A 15,371-nucleotide genomic window follows, 5' to 3' on the forward strand; every position below is an offset into this window, starting at 1 on the left:
TAGCGACGCGTGCCGATTGCAAACAAAGCAAACATCTATTAATTCCTTAAATCACTTAGACTGCAACTGCGAAGTACGTTTCTTTTGGTTTGAGAAGAGAGTAAATAATAAGGATGAAATGGAATGTAAATGCAATTGGCTGAAATGTTCATCTATCCAACGCCAGTATATCCCCAGTATAAGAATCTAGACGCCAGGCGCCTCCAACACTCAAATGCTTAAACTCAACGTATCATGCCTGCCATCCTCTCGTGGGATGGCAATCCGGACATCCAAAAACAATTGGAATACCGTTCCAGACCCACACGTGTTCTACGTCATGGGGCATCGCTCGCCTGGCTCTCAACTCAGCCGCCGCCGCAGCAAACCAGATATCTTGCACCGAGCTATGCAAGTTCTGCGCAGATGCGCGCGCAAAAACAACCGAGTTCATGTGATCCTTTTCATACTTCGTCGTGTCATTATAGAAGTTGTACATAAAGTCCTTGCGTTGTGTTCGCTGGCTCCCACCGTCCCCGATCTCAGCGGAGAAAAACTCAACGATCCGCACAAACGGCGCCAATGTGAGTAGCGAGCTAATCCACGAGTCGTCAATCTCGGCTTGTCCATCTAAAGACATGGCGTAGCGTATATATGAAACAAGCAAATGCATGCAATGGTGTGTCGCAACCAACGTCGCTGTGTTGGTGAAGGGAGGGCTTTGGAGGATCCGGGTTTGTAGTTCGCGATACATCCTCTGGCGTATCTCGAGTGGTAATGGTACAGGCAGCTGGCCCGCCTCGTATTTTTGGACGAGCATGTTCGTATGTTCGCGTCGGGCGGACGCATATGATTCGAGGAAATAGAGCGTATAGTACCTGGTAGAAAATAGGTCAGTTACTTGCTGGAGTAAAGCAATTCCCCGCTGTTCTTACATGAGTGGTGCAAGGTGGAACCATATGCTAGCTATACCACGTTTAACCAGGGCATTACGCTCGTTTCCCTTTGCAGGAAATGAGGCCTTCATGACGGCCGGTTCGGTCTGGATGAATCGATCGAGGATCCGATCTGCCAGGTAATAGCAGAGCCTTGAGCAGAGCGTTTGCCTGCGTCTCAGCCCATGCAAGTATTTGAAGGTATAGAGATGGCCGCCCCTGGCGCTTTTGGACGGTGGGAATAGGTCCGATAACAGCACGACATCGTCGCCGGGGTTTCGAGTATAGGTGCGGTCATCGTCGATTGGAGATGGAAGAGTACCGTGGCGACGCAAACGGAGATACTGTCGGACAATCTCATGCTCATTCCTGGTGAGCAGTTGGTAAAAAGCCTTGCAGACGAGTCTCAGCGGATGGAAGTCGGTGATGCCGGAATATGCGAATATGCGGATTTGAATTTCGACTGGGAGGTCCCATGGCGAGGAAGGTGGAAGATCTGCATGGTTATTTCTGATAGAGAAGTGAGCCAGTGAATTTCCGCCTATAGTCGCAAAACAACTCACCTCAAAGACGATCCTCGCTGGTCCTTGGCGCTCGCCCTTCTCCTGTTGTGGATCGCGGCCCGGACTTTTTGAACGGAGAGGGCTAATTTGGCAAAGCCAGTCATTCTTTAGCCCTGCAACACATGAATTGACTGGCTCCCAACGAGAGGCGCACTTTGCCGGGGCTCATGGAGATAAAAAAAAACAGGTTGATTGAAGGGGGCAATCTTAGCTAGGTTCCATAAATAGCACATGACTAAGCGGTCGATGGTCCCGACACTCCTGCGATCGGAATGTACTTTGTATTGAGAGGTCGAGTACGGAATACGGAGTAGCATTGTAGCATCCAAGCGCAAATTAAATGCTAATCTCCAGTGAGACATGTTAGGCCTGGCTCTCGTGTTGAATACGACCAAGACCAAAGACAAGACAAAAATCTAGCATCCAATATTATAAAGGATTATAGTTCCACTTAAGTGTAGGCAATGATCTGATATGAGCAGGATATAGTTATTAAGTTTTCTATAGACTACATATGTGCCTATACGTACCGGATTTCCCCTGGCCACTATCTCTTATTGACTAATATAGTATGCCGACCTCGGGATCATCTATACCGCCCGTTCTCCCTCCCTCTCTCTTCATCATTAACAAGGACGAGAACCATTACTACCGCCACTGTCTCTTGCCAACTGGCAATGCCGATCATTATCATCCGATTGAAAAGGTAAGGACCTGGGGATGACTCAATACTCCAAACCAACCTTGGTTATCCGAAACTTACTAAGACCATATAGTTTCCAAGGTTCGGACGCCGGAATGTCTGCACCTTCCATCCTCGTGGATTCCTTTTCGGAAAAGGCCTCAAAGACCATGTGGACATTCAGAAATGTGATGACTCGGACTCCCCAGAAGTCGAGCACCCAGATGTCGAGTGCTTCGAGGCGCTGCCCGACGACACAGTCGAAGCCATCGGGTCGACGGGGAGTGCCATCCGGAAGATTATCAGAGAAAACAAAGAAACAATCGACGTGGAGAAATATATACGTTTTACAAACATCCCACCAGCTACTGCGGACAAGTTTTCTTCGCGCAATACTCGGCAGATATTTAATCGCAGCACTCGATATATGACCATCAAGCTCTTAACTGGGGCCCATGAAACAGCTTTATCCGGTGGTGCAGTGCAAAATGAGATATACAATGTGGGGCTAGACGAGTCGATCCGTCCGTTAAGGTCCACAACCATCTACGGTGTGTTTTACAGCAAGGAGGCCGACGCGGCGTATGGCCCTGCGCAATCTATTCCAGGTCGCAATCCAAAATGGCCGACCGTTGTGGTCGAAGTGGGAGTATCCGAGTCATATCGAAAGCTGCGGGCAGATGCAGAATGGTGGCTCACGAACTCGAGGGGCGATATGAAGCTTGGAATTATCGTGTCCATCAGTCGAAAGACCCCCAACATCAAGTTTGAGACTGTTGCTTTGGACCTGATCGTCAACTCCTTCTACGTCCCAAAGATACGGCAGACCATTACGGCATCCCGCGACGCAAACAAACCCAACTCACAGATTACTATCAGGCCAGCAGTCCCTTTGGTCATTGGGTTTGAAGAATTGTTTTGTCGTCAACCAGTCCCGCCTGAACACAACATTGAACTATCACCTGATCGGTTGGGACGGATCTCAAAACAAGTGTGGGGGGAGCAAGAATTCTAGCTTATTATTACCTCTGTAACTCTGTTAGTTCTCTTAGGTAGCTTATTCAATGACACAATCTTTGCTACAATACTCGTGGAGTGATTGTCAAAGTTCTGTGTAGATTCTTGAAGACAGGGGGAAAATGGAAAGGGAAAGGTCTCGAGTGCCAGGCATTATCCGGTACGGAGTGCATATGTACATATGCAAGCTACATATGTACTTTGTCCGCAACAAACTGGTACGGGCGACTAAGTATGCCACTGGTTCATAACTCTCTCATAGGATATTACCTCATCGCCTCTTTCATCGCCGCCTTCTTGAAACATATACAATAAGACAAAAATTGTAGTCGGCCGCTTGTGCGGCCTTCTTATACTCTTTTTTTATGTCTTTTTAGATGTCTTTTTAGATATATATGAGAGCAGTAAAAAAAAACATATTCTCTATATGAGACTTTTCTACATATGACCTTGGACTATATAATTACTTTCAAGTTTCAACTTTATAATAGTACGACCAACTATTAATCTTAAACCCTATAAAGATAAGATTATATCTCTTTTTAAACCAGCATGTCTTCCAAGTTGGCCTTTACGACAAGTAGATAATATTAAATAACTCTTAGGACAGAAGCCTTTAATATTACGAATAACTATATAATTAGGTAGCTTCCAACTCCTAGCCGGGATATACCTTCGTATACTTGTGAAGTGAGAGTGGATCTAAATGAATGCCTGGCAATATGAACCAATGAGAGAGTTACGAACCAGTAGCATACTTAGTGGTCAGAGATAGACCTCCCTGTCTATAGGCCCGCCTGGGCAGCAATTACGTCATGTCTCAATGGCGTGCCCAAGGCAACTCTGGAGATATAAAGACCTTCCTACATTCATACTTTCATACATTCATACCTTGGAGCATATTACTCCAACTTAAAAAAATGGCCAACATCCTCATTCTAGGTGCCACTCGAGGATTGGGTGCCTCTCTGCGGGCACTGTACTCCACGAAGCCAGCGACCAATGTGTTTGCAACCTCCCGATCCCCCAACCCAGAGCCCAGCCAAGGAGTCACCTGGCTGACAGGAATTGATATCTCCCAACCAGATGTGGGCCAAAAGCTTGTTGCGCAGCTTCCATCTACAAAGATTTCAACAGTCATCGTCAGCGCTGGATACTTTGGCTTTGAAACATTCGATGCTCCAGACTGGGAGAAACAGGTTCAAATGTATACAACCTCTGCGATTGGCCCCGTCTTTGTGGTGCACAATCTCGTTAAAGCTGGGTTATTGGACCAGGGCAGTAAAGTGATCCTTATCAGCAGCGAGAGCGGCAGCATCACTTTGCGCCACGAGAAGGAAGGCGGGGGTAACTTTGGTCACCATGCTAGTAAGGCTGCTTTGAATATGGTCGGGAAGCTTTTGAGTCTGGACTTGAAGCCGAAGGGAATTGCAGTCGGTCTGGTACATCCGGGATTTATGCGGACAGAGATGACGAAGAGTGTTGGATTCGATAAGTACTGGGATGCAGGTGGAGGTGAGTGATCAGTGCACTACACTTACAGGCCTTGTGAACTCCGGGATGTGTTGGATTTAACCTGATGACTCTTGGAAAACAGCCGTGACGCCAGATCAAGCAGCGAAAACGCTTGCGTCTTTCATTGAAGAATTCGATCTCAGCAAAACTGGAGAATTCTGGGCACCGGGAGGACCAGGGTAAGATATTTGATTGTCTATTATCGGAAACCAGACTAATCTATCCATGACAGAGATATCGGCACCGCAGAGGATGTTCTTGGGAAGAACCTGCCGACTCCTTTGCAACTTCCGTGGTAGAGAGTGAAAGGATGAATATGAGCTACCAGAGCCACAAGTCTCGCTTTCTTGCTCAGATACCAAGTACACACCAAATTCAGAGTAGCCGTTTCAATCCAATTATGGCTGCGCATGCGGTCTCGCACACATAAACACTAAATCCCTCCCCATATCCTTTCGCTCTTCACGTCCAACGACCTTCACACCAAACATCTTTGCGTAGAAAGCCTGCATGCGCTCATCATCAGTGAGCAACATAATCCGACGTAGATACGGCATGTTCTCCTTGGAAAAGGTCTCGGCAACACAACCCACAAGCCATTTCCCAAGTCCACTGCCTTGGTACTCGGGGAGAACGTAGGTATCCGACAAATAGGCAAATGAACAACCATCTGTGACCACACGAGCAAGTCCAATCTGCTCGGTGTTCTCCGAAGACGGGATGGTAGAATCATTCACAGATTCTGCGGGTAGCATCCACCTGTACACGCCGAAACTCAAGGCGCCGTGAAGCATCTGCCACAGTACCTCCTCTGGGAAGGGCTCTTTGACCCAGTAAACGAAGTCTCTATCGTATGCGGCATTGACTGCTTTCACAGAGAGTAGGCTTGGTTCGGTTGATATGAAGAATTCGGGGCTAGTGTCTCGTGTCCATGTTTTAGGCGGGTGTCCACTTGTTGGCGGGGTAGAGGACATGGCGGATGTGGAAAATGTTGGGTGTTGGGTGGTGGGTTGTGTTCCAGAATATATGCGGTTGAGTTTTAAGAAATGGTATCTTGAGACGATCTTGTTGTATAGTGACAGTTGAAGAAATTGTAGTCTGATTCATTCGACATACGCTAAATTTTCACTAGAGATTATGACACATCAGTCTTATAAAACGAACATGCGGCGACCTTTAAACAATTTTAAACCCACTGTTTCCTGAAAAGAACAAACTGCAAGGATTAGAGCATCCACAAGAACAAAAAAAAACAAAAATTCGACATTAAAATTGCATGGCTTTGGGCCGAGAAGCCATTCAATGTTATTACATATACCAATGCCCCGAAAGAGTGAAACCAAACCAGAATCCATCCATGAACCCTCCCCTAGCCATTCTTGCCAAATTGCTCATAACTAACTGAGACCTCATCCGTTCTTTCAATACCAGCAGCACCCCGAAGAATATTCTCATTGCTAGCGTTCTCGGGGTTATTATTCGTGACGGCGGGGTTGTGAGTAGTACCCCGCTCGTCAACTGTAGATTCAAGGCCGGATTTCGAAAACCCGCTCCTGTCTCGACCACTGCCATACAATGGCAATCTGTAGGAGGTATCACCCGAGGAGCTGCTCGTGCCATCCGACCCGTATTTGATGTGGATGTAGAGGGGACGGAGGACGGGGATGGTCGAACCCATGATCGTGACGCAGCTCTCGGTGGCGGACCAAATGAGCATTGGGACCGTATCATCTAGAGTCGGGTCAGCTATACCGTGATGAAAGGAATATTCAAAGAACGTACATATGTACTCCGATGCATTCAATCCTCCCAGAGCTTTAGTGCGGATGATGCCGCATACTCCAGCACTAGGGTATCTTGTCAGATTAATATTTAAGAGGGTGAAGAGTTCCTAGACTCACAATACTCCAAGACTGAGACCACAGGCAACGGTGATCTTTTCCTTCTGCTTCATGTTGAGATCCCAGACAATGAACCAGGGAAGAATCGCAAAGGAGAAGTCCGCGGCGACAAACCATGCTGCAAAATCTCAGGATTAGCATTCATGTACACAAATTGGGGTAATTGGGGCAGCTTAGCACTCACATCCAACAGTGTAACCGACCTTGGAAAAGTCGAGCCAACAATGGCCTGGCGTAGTTGGGTTCCAAGATTTCTCAACTGGAATACACTGCACTATAACAGTAATGCTGGCGAAAAGGGTAATAAAAGCAGTGATTGCAAGACAAGCCCAGATAATCACCCTCTGGATTCTACTCCGCACAATTCGAAGAAGAAATACGCCCACGGCGGCTTTGCCAACGCCAATAACCATTATTCCAGCTACCTGGCTGAATAACTCATACTTGACAGCCGTGAAATAGATGACTGGATCACCGACATCAGCGAATAGTTGCCCGAGGCCGTAAACGGTTGCTTCTGTGACAAAGGCAGTGTAAAGGATATGAAGAACCTGCAGTACGTTAGAAAGTGCATGACTAAGGTGGGTGTTGCGGTTTGTTGTTCTCACCAGCGCAATCAAAGCTAGATAATCATCCAGACCAACGGAGTTGAGAATGTGTTTTCGCGTATAGAGCCTTAGCCCAACGAAGGCCGCAAATACAACAGCCTCCACCCAGAGAACTGCATTGGTCATGGGCCCTAAGCCTCCGTAAACACCCATATTGAAGATAACGGGGGGTTCAAGATAAGGTAGAAGGATGAGTGATAGAGACAACGCTACTCCAGACAACAAGATCAGTATGGAATTTTTATCTTATTTGTTATATATATTGAGATACATCAATTTCTGTCAACTGGGAGCAAAGGTACACCACTCCTTCAGCATTGTCCCCTGTGCAATCTTGTCTCCTACCAATGATCCGCCCCAATAGTACACCATTGAGTTTTGAGCGCTGTCAAGTTCCATCAAGAACCCATACTAGGGTGGTATTGATATTGATCCTATAAACTCTACAACGCGGACTAGAGCGTCAAATGCCATGATGAAGATGACGATCTTGTGAGCTACCTATGTAACGAGGAGCTTTTTGGGTTGTGGGTCATGAAGTATGAAATTGCATTGGGAAACGGGCCCGGGGGAAAATCAAGCCACCCGTGCCGCCTCATGTTACTTTGTATCCCTGGTTTGATCTTGATCTTTAAACCATGATCCTCTCGCGCAAGGGGAACAATATGATATATACATTTAATGGACTCAATCCAGGGTCTTGAGCTATAACATTTGGTGGAGACCCATTAGTCACGCCAAGCCTTCAATTACAAGTTGTTTACTTTCTCTTCTTGATTCTCCTTCGACCCCACCATAGTGACGGACTACTACTGGAATTGTTGATCTAATCGCTGTCCTACTGCAAAGTAATAAAGTTTAGTTCTATACACTTCTACTTTGTATGTATCGTTCCTAGCAGGCGGCTTTTGAACCTTTGATCTACGCCGGCCTTGCCACGTCTAGCAACGATGGACATAAAGAGGAGGGGCAACTTGGGATTTCTCTGTCACAATTTCAAAACTCATGTCCGATCGCGCTATATGGCGAAACTGGATCCGTAAGCTAGAATATGATATCCTCGTCCACTAGGATCTCCTTGACTGGACCACACGCAAATCGTGGCGAAAACCATACTAGAGACAATCCAACCAGGAAGGCTGAGACCGAACGGGGATAGGGTGTATGAGAAGTAAGGATTGAAGAACACATTAAGCAGATTGTCATTTGGCTAGGCTATGCGGCACAACGTATGGCCTGTTTAGAAGGCCTGGAATTTGGAGTCGAGGAGACACACCATTCGATGCTTGATACTATGAAGTTTCCAAACTGGCCGGCCAATGAATCAATTGGATTTGCTGAACATTATCTACCAAAATCGAAATGCGACCGATTTCCCCGAGAGATCATCGGCAGTATATTGATTCTACGAGATGTGTCCAGTGGCCAAACAAAAGTGGCCACACAAAAGTCCGATTTAAGGTTTTGACAGATCTGCGCTCTAACGCAACTCTTCCATTGGAAGCAGTGACTGCCATTTCCCCGGCTATGTACTCCGTATATCCCTTGCAGTGGGGCGGCATACAGCGATCCTTTCTAAATGTGGCTAAATGAGTGGGTGTCGCTTCGACAATGTAGGCTGTCAGAAATCTAATCAAGCGGGGATTTAGACTGAGGATTGTACTGGTAACGTCCTAGTCTTGAAAAATAGTTAGCTTTGCACATCTGCCCTAACCAGGTAATTCCGATGAGAATTGACCTTGGCTAAGGAAATCCCCTAGAGGTCATGTCGCGGCATTTAGTGTATTTCCAAAGGCTCGGGTCGCACATATAATAGAGCTAGAACCGTCAGTCGATTGATTTTCTTATTATCTTATGAGGCTACTACCAGTTTTTCCAATTATTCAAATCCAAGCCAAAATTGGAAGTGCAACATGCCATCTCAAACAGAAGTTATTGCAGCTACAGATGCAGCCAAGCCTAAATGGTTTAGCCACAATGGCGCAGAGCACGTCCAAGCTCATGCAGGAGATCGACTGCCATTTAAAACCGACACAATCATTGGCTCGCTTGACGCTATTGAACCAGGGGTGTTTGCCGGAAACGAAGTCGAACGTCTAAAGGTACGCGCTGCAGCACGTCGTCTACTTGCCAGGGTAGAAACACCATATGAGCGTGCCTGGGGCTTCTGTTTCGAACAGCCTGTCGTCTTTGCCGCTCTCCAGACATGCATCGACTTGGGTCTTTGGAAGTCCTGGACAAGTGTTGGGGGTGAGAAGTCTATCGACGAACTGGTCGCATTTACCACTCCCACTGTTGATACAAACCTGCTGCGTAAGCCTACTCGTAATATCCATATTTTAACCCAGCAAGGCTAATAAAATTATGCAGGTCGATTGTTCCGTTTACTGGCCGCTTTCAACGTGGTTGAGGAGACAGGGGAAGACAAATTCAAACCGACCCCGTTCTCGAATGCTATCGGCGACGAGAGCACCAAGGTCCGCGCCTCACTTCAAGCAGCGTAAGAATACATGTATCTTCTGATGTTGATCCAGTGTCATACTAACATTTTGACGTTGCAGAACCAATCAATACCTTGCTGCTGGCCATAACCTGCCGGCTTATCTAGCAAAGATATCCTACAAAGAGCCCACGGATATCAATACGAATAACCACTCAGACAGTGACCCAGATGGTCTCAACTTCTTTGGGCGATTGCAGAAAACTCCTGCCTGCTTTGAAGCTTTCACTGGTCACATGGAGGCCTGGACGGCATGGAAGACTCCGTGGACCAAGGTCTACGACACAACAAAGCTGCTGGAGGGTGCCAAGCTGGACGATGGCTCTCCATTTGTGGTTGATGTCGGTGGAAACACTGGGATTGATATTTCCCACGTTCTTGCAAAACACCCAGACCTTCCTGCTGGATCGCTAGTGCTGCAGGATCTTCCCGAAGTGATTGCCAACGCGCAGGTTGATAAGAAGATTACTGCCATGGTTCATGATTTCTTTTTACCTCAGCCGGTGAAAGGTAAGAACAATCCCAGTACAGATAATTGGTGATATTTACTAATATCCAAGCCACAGGGAGCCGTGCATACTTTATGCACGCAGTTCTTCACGATTGGCCAGATGACAAGGCTAACCAATTGCTTGTGAACACCAAAGATGCTATGGTGAAGGGATACTCCAAGCTATTTATTTATGATATTGTTCTTCCGCCAACGGGTACGAGTATCAGTCAGGCTACAATGGACGTGGAGATGATGTCGCTGCTGTCAGCTGCCGAGCGAACACAGGGCACATGGACGAAGTTGTTGACTGATGCTGGGTTTAAAATTGTCAACTTCTGGCCTGACCCTCAACAGTATGAGATGGTTATCGAGGTCGAGGTTGCCTAGATTTGTTTTACTCGGTGGATTATTCTTTACGAACTTTCTTTCAGCCCTACTCGAAAATTCATCCAGTTGGCACTGTTTATGTTTGCCCTGCACGTATACTGTCTAGCAAAGTAATTACTTGACTTTGTGGGTGAGCCCTAGGAATGATCGATCAAAAAGAGTAAGAAAACGGTAGTAACTATATAAAAAGGTGAAGGTTGATCCGTGTCACTGTAGTACCGACATTATCAGTACATTGTTTTGGCTTAACCTCTTTCATTTAATTAGAGACATGCAAATACATTCAATCACAAAAGGGATATAATTGGACTTCCAGAACTTCAAAGACCGTGTTGAATACCTTGGCATGTACAAGACAGGCAGATCTTTGGAATATTCCCCAAGAGCTCTAATCGGCCGAGATATCAAATGGCGACATCCCAATTTCAAACAAGCGATACCCCAACATCTACTCCAACCAATATACTCCGCAATGGCGTGGCGGGTGGAGAGGATGGTGTTCACGATAACCCCCTCGGCACGTCATCACGGACCGCAATGGTGTTAGCGACATCAAATCAGTCCCCAGAACCTCACAATATAGCCGCATACCCGACTCCAACCGTCCAAATGAAGCAACTTATCAGATTCGACGCTCAGGATTGCAATTCGCATTAGGTGGCGTGTAAAACGTTTCACATGACGTGCAGGCGCGCGCGGGGTGCAAGTTCATCTACAAGAATGGCGGGATATCCAGCTCGGTGCGACAGCGGTTTCATGTTTATGCTGTGATTGTTTGAAGACTTGTCACGAGAAACGAGAAAATAAAAATCAATCATGACTCTTGTGCAATCCCCCGAGGTGGCTCTTCCCTTGTCGAATATCGGACCTACTTCGGAATCGATTAAGGGTCCTTCGGACTTGAATGGACCCACCACTGTAACGGTGGATAGTGATATCAGCGGGCTATCAGAGAAGATTGAGAATGTTCGATTTGAACTAGAAGAGCACCCGGTTGATGTGGTGCGACCCATCAAGGTTGGTATTATCGGTGCGGGTCTTGCAGGGATCACCGCGGGCGTGTTGCTCCCTGCGAAACTGCCGGGACTTGATCTTCGAATCTATGATAAGAATGCCGATGTGGTATGTTATTGCCAATTGATGGTTTCCATGTTGTTTCAAAGCTAACTATGTTTTTAGGGAGGCACATGGTACATTTTCCATTTCGCTCTTGTCTTCATTGCTGTGGGTTGCTAATTCGTTTCAAACAGGTTCGAGAATACATACCCCGGTGTTCGCTGCGATATTCCTGCACATGTATACCAATCTAGCATCTCACCAAATACCCAATGGACGGAAGAATTCGCCCAGGGAGAGGAGATCAAACAATACTGGCAGGGTGTTGCACGGAAGCACAATGTGTACCAGTACCTTCGCGCGGGGCAAAGAGTGCAGAAGGCTGAGTGGCAACCCGAGAAAGGAAAGTGGAATGTCACTGTTGAGCATGTGGATGGCTCGAAGGTAAGAAGTGGTTGGTGTTGATCCTTGAGGTTCTATGCTCACATCAATGCAACAGATCTATGAGGAAGAGCTGGACGTGGTAATCAACGCCATCGGTCATTTCAATGCCTGGAAGCTACCCGACTATGAAGGAATCAACAATTACAAGGGAGAACTGTTCCACTCGTCTAACTGGGATCCAAGCATCGATCTGAAAGGCAAGCGAATTGCTCTTATCGGAAATGGCGCTTCCGGCTTGCAGGTCCTACCATCCATTCAACCATTTGCTAGCCACGTTGATCACTACGCTCGGAATCCAACTTGGATTGCAGATTCATTCAGTAGCGGAAACGTGGGAGTCCGTCGACTGGAGGCAAACTTGTTCTCCGAGACACAGCTAGAGTCCTGGAAAGATCCCGAGGCGTATCTGGAATACCGAAGGAATGTCGAAAAGGGATATTTCCAGCGCTTTGGGGCAATCTTCAAAGACACACCTGAAAACGAAGAACTGCGTGAGAAATGGACCGCCCTGATGCTGCAGCGTATTGCAGGCAAGCCCGAATTGGCCGACAAGGTCATCCCAGACTTCCCCCCAGCGTGCCGTCGTCCAACACCAGGACCCGGATATCTAGAGGCCCTATCCAAAGAAAATGTCAACTACATCCAGACGCGCATCAAGCGATTCACCGAGAAAGGCATTGTGACCGAAGACGGCGTGGAACGAGAAGTAGACATCACAATCTGCGCAACAGGAGCGAACGTCGACCACGCCCCGCCGTTCTCCATTATCGCCGACGGAGTCGACCTAAAGAAAGCCTGGAAACAAGACGGCAAATTTGGATTCCCGTACTCATATCTCGGCTTCGCAACACCCGGATTCCCAAACCTCCTCTGGATCGGCGGCCCATACGCCTCGGGACACAGCGGGACAGTTCCCAACAGTGTCGAGAACCAAGTGACATACATTGCGAAAGTGCTGCGCAAGATCCGCACGCAGGGGATCAAGTCGATCGTCCCGTCCAAGCAAGCGGCCGATGACTTTGTCGAGTACTGCGACCAGTTCTACCCGCGCACTGTGTGGTCGGCGAACTGTAGCTCGTGGTATAACGGTGGCAAGCCCGGGTCTCGGATTCATGGTCTCTTCCCCGGTAGTGCGTCGCATTCGAATTATATTCGTCGAGATCCGCGTTGGGAGGATTGGGAGTATACCTATGTTAATCAAAGTGGGAATCGGTTTGCTTACTTTGGTAATGGGTGGACTACGAAAGAGTTGACTCCTGATTCGGAATTGACACCTCATTTGAGATTGCCGGAGGAGATTAATTTGAAGACTCATATGGAGGGATGGTGGGATGTTTGAGGGGGTTTGATAGACCGGATCATTAGAATGCAAGATCGTATTTTCTATTTGGAAATACCTATATAGATGAATTATGTAGCGTTGGGCAATACTATTGTTATTTCTTTTTACTGTTATTCGACAATGGGAAAATGGATGAAGCCATATGATATTTAAACACGTGCTAATTATGTAGCAACAAAAGGGTTCGAGATTGTTTCTAATACAAATTTGCTACTAATTCGACTCCTCCAATGAATAAGGAGGTACCTCCTGACCCTCTTTCCAGAAGTATTTCGCGCCAGGGTGCGCATCAGGGAGTCTGGACTGACCCTTCTTCCCATACATGTTCTCGCGGAAAGTGCCACCCTTGACAGCATAGTCTGACCAGAACAGACCACGGCGCTGCAACTCGGGCAGCAGCAAACGAATAACATCATCAAAGGTATCAGGGAGACTAGCATAGCTGAAATTGAATCCGTCAACATCGCCAACAGTCACCCATCGCTCCAGCTCATCGGCCACAGTCTTCACACTTCCAATAATCTTAACACCATTACCACCGAGCACCAAGTACTCAGCAATAGTCTTCTTATCCCACTTCTGACCCTCAGTGCCAGGCACCGTACTAGCCCAGTGGTTGACCATACTGCGAACAGCAGGAAGCTCCACAAAACGGAAGTCCTGGTCATCAGAGTATGTCGACAGATCATATCCAGTCCAACCACCGAAAAGAGCAAGTGCACCCTCCCGGTCACCATACGTCTTCAGCTCCTCGAACTTAGCATTCGCTTCCTCATCCGTCTCAGCAACAATCACCAACGCACCCGCAATAACCTTGATATCCTGCGGGTTCCGTCCAATCTCTGCAGCCTGCTGACGGATACTATCAACAGAAGGACGAACAAGCTCTGGCTTCTGTGCATGCAAGAAAACAGCCTCGGCATGCTTCGCTGCGAACGCCTTACCCGCCGTCGATGTACCAGCCTGCAAGATAAACGGCGTCCGCTGGGGACTCGGCTCACAGAGATGAGGACCAGGAACCTGGAAGTATTTCCCCTTGTGATTGATTTCACGAACAGCCTTTGGATCCGCATAACCCTGAGTCTTGCTCTCGGAGCCCTGTTTCCAGGACACGGCATCGTCTCTCCAAGACGCCTCCCACAGCTTGTAGGTGACATCCAGGTACTCGTCCGCGATGCGGTAGCGCTCATCATGCTCGACCTGTGTGTCAAGGCCGAAGTTGCGAGCTGCGGAGTCAAGGTATGAGGTAACGATATTCCAGCCGATACGGCCGTTGCTGAGATGGTCTACTGTTGAGAAACGTCTTGCTAGGGCGTAGGGGGAGTCGTATGTTGTTGAGGCAGTTACGCCGAAACTGATTGATTCTGTAGCTGCTGCCATGGCGGGGACGCTGTAGAGGGGGTCGTTTATTGGGAATTGGGCGGCGGCGGGGATTGTTGGGGAGAGGTTTGAGGGACCTCTGTATACATCGTAGCCTCCTAAAACATCTGCGAAGAAGATGGCGTGGAATTTGGCATCTTCGAGCTTCTTGGCTAAAGCGATCCAGTGCTTGATGTTCTTGTAGTCTGCACCTTGGTCTGTTGGGTAACGGAATAGACCTGGGTTTAGGTGACTTGGCGATTGCATTGCAAAGGCATTGATGATGAGTTGTTTCTTTTCGGAAGACATGGTGATGGGTAATTGTCTGGTTGAGGGGAGAGGATTGAATTAATTTCTTTAATTGTTTTACAATAGCTCTGGAGGGGTAGCTTATATTTATTGTCCCTGCATGTACAGTTGTATCTATTAACCCCGCGACGCATTGCCGTGAGACGCGCAAAAAGACGTGCAGTTGGAGGCCGATGGCGTCAGCGTGTGTGGGGTTGCACATAAATGACTACTGGGGTTCGAGGACCTCGGGAACTTGATAGATCAATGCTATTTGATAACATATGTTGCACTTGGATGTT

At 47.6% G+C, this 15,371-nt stretch overlaps 8 protein-coding genes across 8 annotated transcripts; 4 read left to right on the plus strand and 4 right to left on the minus strand.

Moving 5' to 3' along the window:
• Positions 1–232: 232 nt before the first annotated feature.
• N7455_006136 (F-box protein) lies at positions 233–1,581 on the minus strand (the record flags this gene model as incomplete). The annotated part of the gene is made up of 3 exons (XM_040955773.2): positions 233–857; positions 915–1,424; positions 1,478–1,581. 3 exons carry the CDS (start codon positions 1,579–1,581, stop codon positions 233–235), a joined length of 1,239 nt encoding a protein of 412 aa, XP_040813808.1.
• Positions 1,582–2,154: 573 nt separating this feature from the next.
• On the plus strand, positions 2,155–3,174 carry N7455_006137 (uncharacterized protein; the record flags this gene model as incomplete). The annotated part of the gene is made up of 2 exons (XM_065605288.1): positions 2,155–2,183; positions 2,262–3,174. 2 exons carry the CDS (start codon positions 2,155–2,157, stop codon positions 3,172–3,174), a joined length of 942 nt encoding a protein of 313 aa, XP_065461142.1.
• A 922-nt stretch (positions 3,175–4,096) lies between these two features.
• Positions 4,097–4,990, plus strand: N7455_006138 (oxidoreductase, short chain dehydrogenase/reductase family superfamily; the record flags this gene model as incomplete). The annotated part of the gene is made up of 3 exons (XM_040955861.2): positions 4,097–4,691; positions 4,774–4,870; positions 4,924–4,990. The coding sequence occupies 3 exons, from the start codon at positions 4,097–4,099 to the stop codon at positions 4,988–4,990; spliced, it is 759 nt and encodes a 252-aa protein (XP_040813674.1).
• A 99-nt stretch (positions 4,991–5,089) lies between these two features.
• On the minus strand, positions 5,090–5,665 carry N7455_006139 (GNAT family N-acetyltransferase; the record flags this gene model as incomplete). Its single annotated transcript, XM_040955871.2, has 1 exon — positions 5,090–5,665. The coding sequence occupies one exon, from the start codon at positions 5,663–5,665 to the stop codon at positions 5,090–5,092; it is 576 nt and encodes a 191-aa protein (XP_040813721.2).
• Positions 5,666–6,060: 395 nt separating this feature from the next.
• On the minus strand, positions 6,061–7,353 carry N7455_006140 (uncharacterized protein; the record flags this gene model as incomplete). Its single annotated transcript, XM_040955908.2, has 5 exons — positions 6,061–6,422; positions 6,474–6,538; positions 6,593–6,710; positions 6,777–7,143; positions 7,201–7,353. The coding sequence occupies 5 exons, from the start codon at positions 7,351–7,353 to the stop codon at positions 6,061–6,063; spliced, it is 1,065 nt and encodes a 354-aa protein (XP_040813739.2).
• A 1,680-nt stretch (positions 7,354–9,033) lies between these two features.
• On the plus strand, positions 9,034–10,666 carry N7455_006141 (uncharacterized protein). Its single transcript, XM_040955779.2, has 4 exons — positions 9,034–9,513; positions 9,571–9,700; positions 9,762–10,210; positions 10,267–10,666. Exons 1-4 carry the CDS (start codon positions 9,114–9,116, stop codon positions 10,578–10,580), a joined length of 1,293 nt encoding a protein of 430 aa, XP_040813748.2. The 5' UTR covers positions 9,034–9,113; the 3' UTR covers positions 10,581–10,666.
• Positions 10,667–11,396: 730 nt separating this feature from the next.
• On the plus strand, positions 11,397–13,419 carry N7455_006142 (flavin-containing monooxygenase; the record flags this gene model as incomplete). Its single annotated transcript, XM_040955914.2, has 4 exons — positions 11,397–11,702; positions 11,760–11,770; positions 11,831–12,080; positions 12,136–13,419. The coding sequence occupies 4 exons, from the start codon at positions 11,397–11,399 to the stop codon at positions 13,417–13,419; spliced, it is 1,851 nt and encodes a 616-aa protein (XP_040813743.2).
• A 216-nt stretch (positions 13,420–13,635) lies between these two features.
• N7455_006143 (LLM class flavin-dependent oxidoreductase) lies at positions 13,636–15,090 on the minus strand (the record flags this gene model as incomplete). The annotated part of the gene is made up of 1 exon (XM_040955733.2): positions 13,636–15,090. The coding sequence occupies one exon, from the start codon at positions 15,088–15,090 to the stop codon at positions 13,636–13,638; it is 1,455 nt and encodes a 484-aa protein (XP_040813692.2).
• Between the last annotated feature and the right edge of the window lie 281 nt (positions 15,091–15,371).

The sequence above is a fragment of the Penicillium solitum genome (genome assembly GCF_028829755.1).
Source record: "Penicillium solitum strain IBT 25940 chromosome Unknown utg000004l_segment0_segment0, whole genome shotgun sequence".
NCBI classification, from domain to species: domain Eukaryota; kingdom Fungi; phylum Ascomycota; class Eurotiomycetes; order Eurotiales; family Aspergillaceae; genus Penicillium; species Penicillium solitum.

Excerpts from the sequence above, each read along its gene's own strand:
- N7455_006141 (XM_040955779.2), top strand. The coding sequence starts at position 9,114 with ATGCCATCTCAAACAGAAGTTATTGCAGCTACAGATGCAGCCAAGCCT. Across the intron at positions 9,514-9,570 it reads TGTTGATACAAACCTGCTGC|GTCGATTGTTCCGTTTACTG; the intron begins GTAAGCCTACTC and ends AAAATTATGCAG. Across the intron at positions 10,211-10,266 it reads TTTACCTCAGCCGGTGAAAG|GGAGCCGTGCATACTTTATG; the intron begins GTAAGAACAATC and ends TCCAAGCCACAG.